Source organism: Zootoca vivipara, chromosome 8, assembly GCF_963506605.1.
Source record: "Zootoca vivipara chromosome 8, rZooViv1.1, whole genome shotgun sequence".
Taxonomy (NCBI): domain Eukaryota; kingdom Metazoa; phylum Chordata; class Lepidosauria; order Squamata; family Lacertidae; genus Zootoca; species Zootoca vivipara.
Window position 1 is genome coordinate 956,061 of NC_083283.1, and position 15,955 is coordinate 972,015.

The window sequence follows — 15,955 nt, forward strand, 5'->3', positions numbered from 1 at the left end:
GCATGACAAAGCCGCTTCTGTTGAACCAGAGCAGCACACGGAAACGCCATTCACCTTCCCGCTGTAGCGGTACCTACTTATCTATTTGCACTTTGCCGTGCTTTCGAACTGCTAGGTTGGCAGGAGCTGGGAGCTCACCCTGTTGCGGGGATTTGAACCACCGACCTTCTGATCGGCAAGCCCTAGGCTCTGTGGTTTAAGCGCCACCCGCGTCCCATAGCTTAGAGGTCGATTAAAATATGGCAGGAGCCTCTTCTGGGAAGCTCAGGAACAGAACCCTAGCACAAGAGCAGCTCTCCCCTCCTGTGGTTTCCAGCAACTGGGATTTAAAAGAATTGGGAAGAGTTTATCCATCCTGGCGAGAAGTTTTTGATAACCCTCTCCCGCACGAATCTGCTTGGGGGCCATCACAGCCTCCAGTGGGCGGGAGTTCCACAGTTTAACCCCCTTCTGCGTGCCACGCCCCCTCTAAATTCAATAGGGGGAATGGACCGATGCATATGCAAACATGCACAATCTCTATTCCTATATACACCCCATTGCATGTGCATGCAAAGCGTATATTTTAAAGGGGCAGAATTATCTTGGGGGAGGGGGGTCTCCGAAGGGAGCCTTGCGCAGGAGATGAAAGGGAGTCCAGAGCGGAGCAGCAGCAGCCCCGCCCAGGTCGCCCTACGATCCGCCCAGGCGGGAGGGGGCGGGGCCGCTTCTCTTCCCGGCGCCTGCGCGCTGGGCGGTGTATGTGTCTGGCGTCACAAGATGGCGGCGGCCATGCCTGGCTCCGTCTGAGGGGCTGAGGGCGCAGGGAGGGGACCGCTTCGGGGCTGCCGCGCCCGCCCACCACCACCGACCCGCTCGCTCTCTTGCTCCGGGGCCGGCGGAAGCAGCCTCAGGAGGGGCGGCGGCGCCTGACGCTGCGCGGAGAGGGAGGCCTCGCCTGCGGGCGGCGGAGGCAGGCCCGGCCCGTTTTCCGTAGGCCTCGGCGAGGGGCGGCATGGAGAGCACCGGCGTCGTCGTCGCGGGAGGGGGCAGCAACGTGCCCGCCTTCCTCACCAAGCTGTGGACCCTCGTGGAGGACCCAGAGACGGACCCGCTCATCTGCTGGAGCCCGGTGAGGGAGGGGGCCGGGCGGGGGGTCTCGGGGGGCGTCCTCCTCCCTGCCTGCGGCGGACTTGAAGCCGCCTGCCGCCGAGCCAGGCCCTTCGGTCCCGCTCTCCAAGCTCGTCTCTTGTGGGGGCAAATCTGGTGCGCAGGAGATGCGCCGCTTCCTGCATAGGGGCCTTCACCGGTGTCCCGTGCCCTTATTTCACTGTTTTGGCTTCATGTGTAGTTGGGCCTTGTTGTCCTGGAGAAACTCTCAATGGGAAATCTCTGGCCATCCAGACTTCATTAAACTGTAGCTCCCCTTACCTTTGGTCAGCAGCCATGGTGTTTGGGGTGAGGGAATTTGGAGTCCTGCAACATAGGAAAAGCCACAGGTCCCCCATCCATGTGGGAATGGGTTTGGGCTGTAGAATCAATATAAAGTGTGAGCTTATTGGCTGTTGCCAAGTAACATTACATGGCTAATGCTACTTTCCATCTTTCACTGAAATTTTGCACTAGTGTTTCTGAATTTCACCTTACAGGGTTTCTGAGAATGAAGTTTTGCACATTCAAAAGATGCCATGGTAATATGCAGTCGAAACAAAAAATAAAAAAATTCCTTCCAGTAGCACCTTACAAGCCACATACACCCGGACAACACCATTACTGGCCCCAACAACATCAAACATACCATCTCAGGACTATTTAATTGCTCATCTTCTAACATTGTGTATGCCATCAAATGCCAACAGTGCCCTTCAGCTCTCTATATTGGACAAACAGGCCAAACCCTACGCCAAAGGATAAATGGACATAAATCCGATATCAGGAATCACAAGACAGAGAAACCAGTAGGAGAACACTTCAATCTCCCAGGACATTCTATACAAGATCTCAAAGTAGCTGTCTTATTACAGAAGAATTTCAGAAACAGACTGGAAAGAGAAGTTGCTGAATTGCAACTCATTACCAAGCTTAAAACCATGGAGAGACCTGGCCTGAATAAGGACATTGGATTCTTATCTCATTACCGTATACAATGATGAAGCTTTCTTCAGCCCTTGGTTTTTCCTGCAAGACCAATTGCAGTCGTTCAGAGTCATTAACAGTTGTCAACAGGTTTACCATGCCAATCACCTATTCCCACCACCCTTCTGAGTAATACCCCTCCCCACCCTCTGACTATACATAAGGGTCTGGTGACTTCTGTTTCAGTGTATCTGAAGAAGTGTGCAGGCACACGAAAGCTCATACCTATGACAAACTTAGTTGATCTCTAAGGTGCTACTGGAAGGAATTTTTATTATTTTTTGTTTCGACTACATCAGACCTGTAAATGGTAGTATGCAGTAGTAGTACATTTTCAAGATTTCCAATATGAATAATAGAATTGAAGAGTTGGAAAGGACTCCAGTCATCTACTCCAACTCTCAACTAAAGCATCTATTATAGATGACCATCCAAATGCTGCTTAAAAACCTCCAAGGACAGCCAACCACCTTCCAAACAAGTTTGTTTCACTAAACAGCTCTTGCCATCAGAATTTTTTTCCTGGTGAATTGTCAGAATCTCCTTTCTTGTAGTTTAAAGCCATTGTTTCAGGTTCTATCCTCCAAAGCAGGAGAAAACAAGCTTGCTCCATCTTCCACATGACAGACCTTCAAGATGTTTGAAAATAGCTATCATATCTCCTCTCATTTCTCTTTTCCAACCTAAACATACTCAACTCCCTCAACCACTTCTCATAAGGCTTGGTTTCCACACCCTTGATCATCTTGGTTGCCATCTGCACACGTTCCAGCTTGTCAATATCCTCCTTAAATTGCTGTGCCCAGAGCTAGACACATTATTTCAGGTGTGGTCTGATGAACACAGAATAGAGCAGTACTATTGCTTCCCTTCAACTGGACATTATACTTCTCTTGATGTAGCCTAGAAGACAGTTTTGGTTGGAAACTCTTTCCGCTGGCCTAGGAGCCCATGCTGACTGGTGGCCACAATCTGCAGGCAATGCATTGTCCACTTTCCTGTTGCTCCCTGGTGCTGTGTCATTCTGGCTACAGAGATCACTATTTCTTTACTGTCATTCTGGCCCCTGCCAACAGGCTACACTTACTGGTCCTTTCCTGCCTCTTCCCTACCATTGTAGCCATTGGTTTCCCATATCCTTTGCTGGTTTTGTCTTCTTCTCCTTGCCCCCTTGCTCTTTCTACCACATTGTTCCTGTTTGCCTTTTTATTCTAGACCATTTGTGACCTTTTCCAATCACATAACCTCCAGTTTGTATTTAGTTGTCTTTTTCAGTGTCAAGGTCAGAATTCCAAGCATTGTGGTTTCAGCGCAGCTGAGCGAAGCTGGTCACTAGTTTTCGTGGGAATGTTTATGTCTCTTGCAGTGAGATTAAGTATCTGTTCTCCAGATTGTTCAGCTTTAGTGCCAGGAGGTGTAGAGGAGAATTCACAACACTGACCTCTTTGCTTATTCTCAATTCTCTAAGGTGAAAGTGTGTACTTAGATCCCTCCTCCCCCCACGGACATTACTTTCCTATTGAAAGACATACTGGGAATTCCTGTCATAAGCAGCACTTGCCTGAGTCTTAGCAAGGGGGCTACTGGGTGGCAAAGGGTGCTTGTTGTGGCCAGCTCCCTCTGTTTCAGAGGCAGTGGCCCAGTACAGAATGCTTCTATGTAAAGAAATGAAACTGGAATATCCACAGTGTTCCATCCCATTGGAATACAGGCTTTCCTCAAACAAAGTTTTGTTGACTTTGCACATCAATCTGTGCATGTGTTTAGTTTGTTCTGAGGTATGTGTAGTTAGCAGTGCAGCCTTAGTTCTTTAAACTTTTTGTGTCATCTCAGATGTTTGATTTAACAGTAGGTTGAAATCCTTGAGAGCAGGAAAGCAAAGCCTCTCATTCTTTTCTTCTGTGTACTCTTGAGGGGTTTCTGAAGTAAGCATCAACCTAATGAGAATGAACAGCAGCTTAATTCAATATAGCAGGAGGTAATTCATGGAGTCCCAATTATAGGATTGATGACCTAATTATAGGATTTAAAATGTTGGTTTTATACAGCCATGTTCTCATAAACATGAGGAAATAGTTGCTTGAAGAGGATGGCAAATCCCACTCTTCTCTGGAAGTCAAAAAACAACAAAAACTATTGCTGAGAGAGAATCACAGGCAGCAGCCTGTCTCTGAACCTCAGTTGCTGGGGAACAATAGCAGGAGCATTCCACTGTGTTGAGGTCTTGCTTCTGCGGTTCTACCTTAAGAAGGTGTGCCTGGTTGGCTGCAGTGGTAACCAAATGCTGGATTAGAGAGGCCTTTCCTCTGACCCAGCAGGGCCGTTTTCTGGGTTTATTAACCTTGTGAAAGGGGTTAGTTACAGGTAGGTAGCCGTGTTGGTCTGATGTAGTCGAAACAAAATAAAAAAAATTCCTTGCAGCAGCACCTTAAAGACCAACTAAGTTCTTTATTTTGGTATGAGCTTTCGTGTGCATGCACACTTATTCAGATACACTGAAATAGAAGTCCCCAGACGCTTGTATGTAGAGAAAGGGTGGGGAGGGGTATCACTCAGGTGGTGGAAATGGGTGATTGACTGAAGGATAGCTGTGACTTGTGAAAGGGGGTTTGAATGTGCTCTGTGTCTGACAGGAATAAATAATGGGATGGGTTTGTTTTATAGCTTGATGATGCATGGCAGTAGATTTGGAGCAATGCAAGTTTTAGTTTTAAAAAACTCATTCATTATCACTGATTTTGTACTCAGTATTACATTGGCTCCCAGTACGTTTCCAAGCACAATTCAAAGTGTTGGTGCTGACCTTTAAAGCCTTAAACGGCCTCAGCCCAGTATACCTGAAGGAGCGTCTCCACCCCCATCGTTCAACCCAGACACTGAGGTCCAGCTCCGAGGGCCTTCTCGGTAGTGGCACCCACCCTGTGGAACACCCCCCCCCATCAGATGTCAAAGAAATAAAGAACTATCTGATGTTTAGAAGACATCTGAAGGCAGCCCTCTTTAGGGAAGCTTTTAATGACTGATGTTTTAGTGTATTTTTAATCTTTTGTTGGAAGCCACTCAGAGTGGCTGGGGAAACACAGCCAGATGGGCAGGGTATAAATATTATTATTTATTTACAGTGCTGCCAGATAGAGATGCTAAACTACTTGTGCTCTTTTGGACTTCATCCTAATATTAAAAGTTACTGGAAGGCAATTTTATGATATAGTTAAAATAATAAATAAAAGAGTTATACAAATAATCCTGTATTTGTTTAAAAAATAGTAGTGAAAGTTCTTAACCCTAGTTAGGTATAGAGGAAGGAGATTAGTTGCTCCCAGTATTTCTGATTGCTTAGAGACAAGGCGGCTGAAAAAAATTGTTGTTGTTTAGTCGTCTAGTCGTGTCCGACTCTTCGTGACCCCATGGACCATAGCACGCCAGGCACTCCTGTCTTCCACTGCCTCCCGCAGTTTGGTCAAACTCATGTTCGTAGCTTCGAGAACACTGTCCAACCATCTCGTCCTCTGTCGTCATCTTCTCCTTGTGCCCTCTATCTTTCCCAACATCAGGGTCTTTTCCAGGGAGTCTTCTCTTCTCATGAGGTGGCCAAAGTCTTGGAGCCTCAGCTTCACGATCTGTCCTTCCAGTGAGCACTCAGGGCTGATTTCCTTCAGAATGGATAGGATTGATCTTCTTGCAGCCCATGGGACTCTCAAGAGTCTCCTCCAGCACTATAATTAAATAAAAGATTGTCTTCCTTGGCCTCCGTATGTACAGGTTTAGAAACCAGAGACAACTATTCTTTCCGTCTTTATCTGCAGACTTCCCGATCATAATTTTGTGGGCTGGCCAAAGTGACAGCCGGTCTGGAGTTGATTTGTGTGATAGCTTCCATCTCAACTGAAGGCTTTCACTTTATAAATGTGCCTCCATTAATAAACTAGGAAGATTCCTTGCAGTCTTGATAAAATGTGGTGAACATATACTGGTATGTTAGAAGTATCTCTTGTAAGCAAGACATCGGTTTATACAGTGGTACTTCGACTTACGAACGACTCGACAACCGAATTTTTCGACTTACGAGTGGGGCAAATGGCCGCATGCTTGCAAATTTCTTGACATCCGAATGGAAACCGCGGCGGTTTTAGATAGGGTTTTTTCGATTTTTCCGTTTCCAATGCATTCCTATGGGAAATCACGTTTCCAATGGCACTTTTTGACTTACGAATTTTTCGACCTACGAAGGTGCCTTCGGAACGGATTAAATTCGTAAGTCGAGGCACAACTGTATTGTAAAGCGCCCTGTGATTATGTTACTAATAATTGTGTACTGAATGGCAAGCTGACACCTTTAGCAGCTAGCCAGCTCCATCAGGCTCCCCCAGCCTCTGAACTATGCCAGCTGGTCAGTTTGTAGAAGTTGGTGCCTATGTTTTGGATTTTATTTTCCCTTCCCTCCTTGTCCCTTTTCCCTTGTGTGTTGTGTATTTTATTTACAGTATTTATCATATAAGCTTATAGGTAGGGAGTGACTTGTTTTGATTTCATGTAAGCTGCTCTGGGAGCATTTTTGGCTGAAGAACAGGGTGCAATTACTCTAAATAAAATAATAAATCTACTATTGCTTACTAGCATGGCCACTTCACATGGTCTGTGTCATGTGCCAAATTAAGTTTTACTGACTTCATGTAGCTCTCCCAAGTGCCTTTATTGACTCAGTCAATCTGAGGTCAGCTGCAACTTGCCAAGATCAGAATTTAGAAATGTATCCTAAACCTGGATGTTAGATTTCTGACTCATCTACATTATTGAAGTTTTGATTGATGGTGACAGATAATGTGCAATGGATTTTAATTTTAGAATCATAGAATCATAGAATCATAGAGTTGGAAGAGACCACAAGGGCCATCCAGTCCAACCCCCTGCCAAGCAGGAAACACCATCAAAGCATTCTTGACATATGCCTGTCAAGCCTCTGCTTAAAGACCTCCAAAGAAGGAGACTCCACCACACTCCTTGGTAGCAAATTCCACTGCCGAACAGCTCTTACTGTCAGGAAGTTCTTCCTAATGTTTAGGTGGAATCTTCTTTCTTGAAGTTTGAATCCATTGCTCCGTGTCCGCTTCTCTGGACATGGAGTTCACACCCTCCTGTTTTGGCAAGGCAGCCAAAGCAGCTTAAAAAAGAAGAAGTTTAAGCTGCAACCAACAAAGCAATAAATAAATGAAGAATGAGAACAGTGAAAGGCAGCAGCAGCTCAAATACACCACACACAAAACAAATAGCAACACCAGAACAGCAGGTAAAAATTAATCGGCAGAAAGTGAAAGCAGGTGCACCACAAACCAACAATTTCCACAAGCCAAGCCGAAAGGCAAAATTCTTAACAAATGATGAGGCCAGGTGGATCTTCCTTGATACTTTTAGGCATGCATAAAGGCAGATGCCACAGCCCAAAAGGCCCTGCTGTGTGTGATCACTTTTTCAGGGTGAAAATGGAAGGTTAGGTGGAAGGGAGAGGGTGGATAAAAATCAATGGGTTTTTTTTTAAAAAAAACCAACAAAACCCAAAGCAAGCTTTATAAAATTTAAATTGCATTTTTAAAAATAAAATGCTTTGGCAGGAAAAATCTTTCTAAAGATAGTTTTCTATTTAAGTCACATTAAGTTACATATTCCAAATGTAAGTCCACATTAAGTTACATAGTCCATTTTTTGGTAAATGAATTCCATTAATCCATTCCCAATTTCATGCTCTTCCAGAGGTTTCTGTAAGATTATTTGGGGCAGTTTTTCTAACAAGAAGATTTCACAGGTGCTTGTCTTTGCAGTTCTCAAAAGTGTGAATTTGTGTTTGCAGAGATAATATATCTTTTCTTCCCTGAAAAAATGTTATAAAATAAACATCCAGAGTTAAGGGAAAAAACCTTAATCCCATTGTTCCTTTGCAAATTTATATACACAGAATCAACCCCTTACCTCTTAAATGCTAAGTTCCAAGAGGTTCAATGAATAGATTGTTTAGAGTGGAAAGGAGCTGCACAAGTAGCTAAGTGTGAAGCAGTGAAAGTGCAACATTGTGAGCAGAATACGCCACAAGTCAAATCTGATTTGATTTAAGTCAAATCCACCCTGGAGGGAGAATTGACATGCATTCAAGACTTTTCAGCTGAAAAAGTCTTCCAAAGTGGCTTACAGTGATTGATAAGAAGGCAGTTTTCTCCCTCAGGCTCACAATCTTAAGACTCACAACAAAAGGGAAACAGACTGGAAGGGATAATGAAAAAAGTCGGCTCGGGCACTCATTCTTAGAGGTAAAAATGTAAAGGTAAAGGACCCCTGAGCAGTTAAGTCTAGTCAAAGGTGACTATGGGATTGCAGCGCTCATCTCGCTTTCAGGCCGAGGGAGCAGGCATTTGTCTAGTTCAGAGGTTGGCAACCTAAGGCCCATGGGCCACAAGCCATGGGGGTCGTTTAACCAGCCCATGGACCATCACCGCCTGCTCAGGGACCCCCACCGCCCACTCGGTTGGCTCCTGTGCACCACGCTAAACAGGCGCAGAGCAGGGACCGCCTCCTCGATGCTGGCCAGCTTCCCATTGGCTGCAGGAAGCTCCTGCAGCCAATGGGAAGCTGCGCACGCCTCCGCACTGGAAGGAGCGCCGGAAATAGCATTTGCGCATGCATTAGTGCGCAGACACGCACGCACTCTGGCCCAACGCGGCGTCTGCGGGACCGTGAACTGGCCCAAGCCACAAAAGCTTTGCCCAACCCCCCTGGTCTAGTTACAGAGACCTTGTAGTCAGCAGCAGGAGTGAAACAATTCGGAGAGGAGCCAAAAGTTTGTGCTCTTGCAGGAGAAGCAATGAGGAGGTCCTGCAGTGCTGCTGCCCCATCAGTCTGATGGAATGGAATCTATTGTGCTGCTATTAGAGCCTTTTGGAGATCCTTCACAGTCTGTCTTCATGTTATCACCTCAAACAATTTGGTATTATCAGCGCACTTGGCTGCCTCACTTCTCACCCCTAGCAGCTTTAAGTCGTTTGTGAACAAGTTAAGGCCGGGTCTGATCCTTAGGGTTGAGGACTCTGACTCCTTGCCTGCAAAAGTTAGTTCAGGCGCAGGGATCTGCTCTGCATCTTCTGCTGTGAAGACAGGTGTGAATTGTTTGTTCGGCTTTTCTGCAGTCTCCTTATCCTCCTTCAGCACACCTTTGACTCCATTGTGATCCAAGGGTTAAACTGCCTCCCCCTACCAAAAAAAGTGGGCAGGTAGGAGAGAATAATAAGAGGTGTTTTTGTTTGTTTTTGTTTCTTAGTGTTTCCCAAAATTTCCAGGTTTTCCTTGGGGAATAATTGAAATAATCCTCAGGAAAAATCAAGAAAACTTTCCCCCCATTTTAAAATTTGTGTTTTCCCCCTTCTGGGCCCTTCACATCTCACCTTCTGCAGAGACTGGCTTTGCTGTCTATAAATTAAGGACAGATAATGAAAAACTCGGCACCTTGTCTCTTCCCGCATCAGGCTGCCCTCTCCTTCCAGACCCTTGAATCTTGGCTTTTTCAGAAGGCAAATAAGTGGACAGTAAGACCCTGGTTATTGTTGGCTTTTGGTATTGAGTGATCTAAGGCCATGTGCGTACTAAAACTTTGTACAGCACCTCATTATTTTAGGCACTTCATGGAGCAAATGGTATTTATTTCCACTTGAGTCAGTGGTGTTCTGATCCTTTCAAGCTGGATAAGCCTACATCTGGTGTTTGGAGTGACTAGGAAGGGCCTGGCGGAGATGGGGGGGGATGTGTGACCTTGTGCTTGGGGGCAGTGGGCCAAGTGATCCTTTTGCTAGCGGTGGCTCCAGAGACGGAGCTCTTGTAGCAATCCCTCGCCCAGGGCAGGCAACCTCGGAGAGGTGCAGGGCTGTGTGTGAGCAGGGCTTTGGCCGTCGGTACATCCTTCTCCTGCATTTTTGGGTGGTCTGAGATGCCATCCTCTTGCTCTGGAGGTAGCATGCACGCTTTTGCTGCAGGGTTGTGATTTGTCTATAGCAGGTCTGGTTTGGTTCCCACCTATCCTAGTATTGACATGAGCTGGTTTTGTTCTCCCACCATATGGAATTGTCTTAAAAAGAAGATGACTCAGTGGCAGAGCTCTTTCCTGCCATGAAAGAAAATCCAGTTGTAAAAAGTCTTTCACTCTTTTATATCACTCTGCCAGATTGAAATTTCTCTCTCTCTGTCTGTCTCCTGTAGAGACCATTATATTTTGATAATAAAATTCCTGCTATGTGAGACAGAGAAGTCGTGTCACCTTGCTCAGTAAAAATGGTTGCATGCTTTTCGCATAGCCAAAGGTTGAAATATTGCTCCTGCTGGACTAGAAGCTCCTGAGGCAATTCTGAGCTGGGGTGGCTATTCTCAAGCTGACTGCTGGTCCATGGCAGCTAAGAGGAGTTCCTGGGCAGCCCTTTGGCTCAAGTGAGCATGCAGGAGGGAAGGGAAATTCCTCAAATGAAGGAAAACGTGGTTAAGACAAAACAAAAAATTACAGCCAATAAATTATGATTATGATTATTATTATGATTATTATTACAACCGAGGCGCGGCTTCCTATTGGCTGCAGGAGCTTCCTGCACTCAAGCAGAAGCCTCGCCAAACGTTCAGTTTCCGAAAAACGTTTGAAAACCAAAATACTTACTTCCAAGTTTTCAGAAGCTGAAAGGTTCCAAAACGGAGGCGTTTGCGAACTGAGATTTGACTGTACGTATATGGAGAAAGCAGAGGGCAGTGCATCAGGAGATGTGCTGTTTGTGGGCATTTCTCAGTGCCTTGCTCCAACTCCCCTCTGCCCTCTGTCTTTGCATCTCCAAAGAGAAGGCATGTCAGTTCTGGATAAGAGAGCCCCAGTTAGCTATTGCCTTGGCCAGTGCACTCAAGTAATTCTCAAGGTTTTAGCTTATCAGTTCTTCACATGGGGACACACTGAGCAGACCACTGGCACTATTGGGTCCCTCACTACATAGGTCTTTCCCTAGTCTGCCATGGAGCTAAGAAACTTGGCTCCTGTGTATGTAGCTGAAACTCTGGGGCTGCCGTGCTATCCAATGGGGTTGGCACCAGTTAAGGAATGTTGGGTGAGTCAGTCACACATTCTTGCTGGCTGCCTTGCCTCTCTGTCCTCCCCTCTCACTCCACCCTCCAGCTCTTGGGCTGAGCTAGGAAGAAGGCAGCCTGGCTATTGAGGCAGTTAAGATCAGCAGATGCCAGCCATTGACATGGGCTGCCTTTTTGCCTCATCTCTCTGCTCACTTTGCCATAGTTACAGCAGGTGGGTTTCTGCAGCTGGCAGGCCTACAATAGCTGCTCAGCTCTCCCTGCAAATCTGTGGTCGACCCTGTGCCAGTGTGGATTTCTCTAAGGGCTTTGGCTCAGAGAGTTCCTCAGGTTTAGTATACTAAACAAGCCACACTGGCTTACTGCACAGGCTGCTCGAAGAATCCTGTTGGTCAAATCTTCATATGGACCAATAGACGTGTAGAAATAGGAAGGCTTTGCCGGGGGGGGGGTAATAGAAAAACCGAACCCCCCCAAAAAAACATTCTTCTGGTTTTTCTCCAAGGCCTTGACATTTCGAGAATGATGTGGGAGCAACCACACCCATTGTAAAGGGTGTATTTTAATGTTTAAGGGTGTATTTTAATGTTTAAGGCTGTATTTTAATGTTTTATTTCTGTATTTTAATGTTTTGTTGGAAGCCGCCCAGAGTGGCTGGGGGAACCCAGCCAGATGGGTGGGGCATAAATAATAATAATATATTATATTATTATTATTATTAAAGGGATGTCAAAATCCACTAGTTGGGTGACTAAGCCCAGTGTCCCCATCCTTCTGCTTCCCAGACTTCCCAGTTTCTCATGATTGAATGCCATGATCAGTGATTACCTGCAACCACTGTGGGCTTTTATGTTTTGCCCTTGTGTGCATTTAAGTGGCTGTCATTTGATTCTTGATTGCCTGAATCTGGCCCCTATTTCTACTGGCTGAAGGCACAGCCCTGTTTTCACATCCGTCGGTGCCTGAAGGGCAACACCTCCATGTGGGGTTGCCAACCATGGGGACCAACCCAGCTGCTTGAAGTCAGTGGCACTGCTGCCGCACAGGCTTGCTCATCTCTCTTTCTGTTGTTGCAGAGTGGAAACAGCTTCCATGTCTTTGACCAAGGCCAGTTTGCCAAGGAAGTCCTTCCTAAATACTTCAAACACAACAACATGGCCAGCTTTGTCCGGCAGCTGAACATGTGTAAGTATATTCTCTGTTTGGTGCACAGTTTGTGCGCTTGACTTCAGAAGTCTCTTGCGAACACGAGGGGCTTGCCTGACGGTGGGGTTAGGGCACCTTGGCAGTTTGTCAGAACATGAGCTGCACCGTGCAGGACTTGTGGGCAAAAGTGCTCTAGCTTCTCAGACTGGCCTAGTAGCTTCTTCACATGTAGTGAAGAAAAGAGCAACTTCCTCTTCTGATGTACAGCGGATCATCTTGGCAAAATTGGGTTAGGATCAAATGTTTGGCATTGTTAACATAGAATTGGCATTGTCTACGAAAAGTGTCTGGGTTAAAGAAAAGGTTGAGTACCAGGCTTGCAGGCAGGACTACAAGGGGTCTGTCATGGAGGAGCTTGTGCCTCCTTACGTGGGACTCAAACAGGAGGTAGCAGGTTCATGGAGAATATGTCTGTGAACAGCTAATGGCTCTAAAAGTGAAGAACGAGAACTCCATCTTCAAAGAGGGCCTGTTCTGAGTTCTAAACAGGAACGTCCATCACTGCTTGTGGCCAGCCAGGTGCCCCGGGGGGGAGGGGGGGGGACTTGAGTGTGGACTAGGTGAACCGTGCTCTGCTCCAGCAAGGCAATTTGTGTTTCTTCCTCCTGGAACACCTGCCTTGCATTTTGGGAGCTGAGATCATTCGCTGATGTGCTATTTTGTGTGATTCACTTTGGAAAGTTGGCTCAGGAAAATGACAGCATTAAGCAACATGCAGACTCAGCAGATACTACTTTCTGGTTCTGACGCTGGGGGAAAGTAAAGTCTCGGAGTTGGGAGGTCCAGTTGCCCCACAGGCGTATGCTGCATGTGAAATACAGGCTGGCTTCTCCAGCATTCCCCTGACCACCTTGCCAACCTGCTCTGCTCCTTTGCCTTCCAGATGGCTTCCGGAAAGTAATCCACATCGAGCAGGGTGGTCTGGTGAAGCCTGAGAAGGATGATACTGAATTCCAGCACCACTACTTCCTCCGCGGCCAAGAACATCTCCTGGAGAACATCAAGAGGAAAGTAACCAATGTGAGTTCTCCATAACAGTTGCTGGCCCAGATTCAAAGGAGCTCTTGAGGAACTGATGGAATGGGATGGAAACCACACTGTTTCTTTCAGCCATTACCTGCCTGGGTGCTTCAGGATAGTGCAGAGAGAGGGTTTCTGCTTCTTCCTTCTCAGTGTTTTCGGCTTTTGCCTTGCCTTGTCTGAACTTTGGTTCAGATCACCCAATTTGAGGTGGCCTGTGATAAGCACCTTGTGCATGCATAAGTGAACTCACAGAAGAAAAGGAACTTGCCAACAAGCCACCTCCTCCTGTGTGCTTCTGTGTATGGCAGGAGGCCTTGGCAATCTCTCCTCTTGTTGTACTCTTCTTTTTGCACTGCTTGCAAAGATCTGGCCTTGCTGAGCAGCCTGGACGTCCCTGGCTCAGCTGAAGCCATCCTGTAGGCTAGGATGTCTTGCAAATCATGCCATGTTAATCAGTGCACCTCTCTTGCATTGAGAATGCTCCCAAAATATGTACAGTCATACCTGTGGTTACGTTCGCTGCGGGTTGCGTACATCACGGGATACGAACGCGCCGAACCCGGAAGTACCGGAATGGGTTACTTCCGGGTTCGGCGATTCGCACATGCGCAGATGCACCAAATGACGTCATGTGCAGAAGCACCGAATCGCACGGCGAGCATGCACAGATTGAGTGCTTCAGGTTGCGAATGGGGCTCCGGAACGGATCCCTTTCTCATCCAGAGGTAAAACTGTAAGCCTGTCTGTAAATTCTGCAGTCTGTTGGCTTTCCTCCTGCCTCTTCAGTCTCTGCTTATCTATAGTGCTGCTTGTGTATGTAAACCAGAAGCAACAAACCGCATTCCCAAAATTGTTTCATGAAAGCAGCAAATAGCTTTCTCTCTGAAACTGAGATTAGCGGTTCTCCTAACTCAGGAGAAGGCAGAAGCTGCACAGAACCCTTACCTATGTACCCGTTTCCATACTCTCACTGCCCCGCCCCCCACTGCTCAAACATGCTTCTTTCAGTTACTTCCCTGAGCCATGACCCCCACAAATGTTTGAGGGTATTTTTTTTAACAGTCAAACAGTGTGTGTGTGCGCGCGTGTGTGTGAAATTGCAGTACAGAGAGAGAGAGCGCTAGAAAATGCAGAAGCACATCATAGTCTGCCATGCAGTAGCCAAGGTTGGATAGCAGAGTGGCAGTGCATGCTGGGAAGCACGAGGAAATAAAATTACACTTCAGTGAACTATCTTCAGCAGCTTTGTTGGTCTCTGACTGCAGCTCTCTTTGAGAAGAGGCAGTGCACACTCTGTCTGTGATGCTCAGCCAGCTATTTTCTCGTTTGGAAGCCGTGAAGAGCCATAAGTAATAAATCTTCCTCTGCCTGCAGGTATCTGGCATAAAGAATGAGGATATCAAGGTTCGCCAGGACAGCGTGACAAAGATATTGACTGATGTCCAGGCAATGAAGGGCAAGCAGGAGAACATGGACTCCAAGCTGATAGCCATGAAGCAGTATGTACAATGCAAGGGGCAGGGGGGAAAGAAAGGGTATTCTGGGTTTGGCAGGGGGAGTCTACCTTGCTCTGTGTTCTAGCACCCTCTGCTGGCAGGTAGCATAACATGCAAACCGCCTGATTGCTGCAGGAATTGAACTCACTCCTTAGCAAACTTTCTTGCCAGGTGGTGGACTGCAGTGTTTTTGTCTTCAATTCTCTCACTCAGCATGTTGAGTTTTTAATGCTAACTTTGTCTCTTCCATCTAGGGTGGTGTATCACCCATTAACCGCCAGGGTAGCGTTAATAATAGCAAGGAACTTTTTTTTTTATTGATGCGCCCATAGCACAGTTAAAATGACAAGCGGCAACCACAGTTGTTCAACTAGTTAGCAGCCCTTCTGACATGTCCTTGCTGTGTAACTTGCGGGATGTGGACTTTACCCTGTTGTTGATCAGTTTTCTTCTTGTAGTGCCCTTGTTAAGAGAAGAATAAATACTAATTTTTAAAAATTACATCGGCAGCTAAAATTTAAAAAATCTTTAATTTGACACTGACGGATAGAGGCACAGGCTGGTTCCAGTTTGGGAGGGAGCAAGTTGGGAAAGGCCTTCTTTGACCACCATAGTTGTGAAGGGCAGGGGGAAGGCGTCTGTACTCAGCTTGTCCTGCTTGCGGGCTTCCGCCTTCTGTTTGGCCACTGCGAGGACAGGATGCAGGACAAGATGAGCCCCCTTTGTTCTGCTCCAGCCACAGGGCTCGTATGCTCTCCACTTGGAGTTTACAGAGCAGGGAATTTCTTGTATATGTGGGGAAATTGCTTAACGTTTGCTTATCCCAGGCTATTGAGGACTTGAAAAATTCCCCATGCCTCCTCGCCAGGCACAGATGGAAGGTGGGGCATGCAGTGAGCAGCTGGCAGTTGGTAGATAGTTTGCATCCTGGCTCAGTTGTAGGGGAGACCCAGGAAGGGTGCTTTCCCTTGTGGAGTGGAGCCTCGAAAGGAGGGCTTAGCTTGCACCAGAATTTCCCA

At 46.7% G+C, this 15,955-nt stretch overlaps 1 protein-coding gene across 2 annotated transcripts in view; it reads left to right on the forward strand.

Annotated features, from left to right (window-relative positions):
* The first annotated feature begins 751 nt into the window (after nucleotides 1-751).
* Nucleotides 752-15,955, forward strand: part of HSF1 (heat shock transcription factor 1) — a 37,844-nt gene continuing 22,640 nt past the window's right edge. For both annotated transcript variants that reach the window (XM_035124623.2, XM_035124624.2), the window contains exons 1-4: nucleotides 752-1,111; nucleotides 12,288-12,396; nucleotides 13,301-13,437; nucleotides 14,815-14,939. In XM_035124623.2, the coding sequence (XP_034980514.2) occupies nucleotides 995-1,111; nucleotides 12,288-12,396; nucleotides 13,301-13,437; nucleotides 14,815-14,939 (488 nt within the window). In that variant the 5' untranslated portion in view covers nucleotides 752-994. The remainder of the gene's footprint in view (nucleotides 1,112-12,287; nucleotides 12,397-13,300; nucleotides 13,438-14,814; nucleotides 14,940-15,955) is intronic.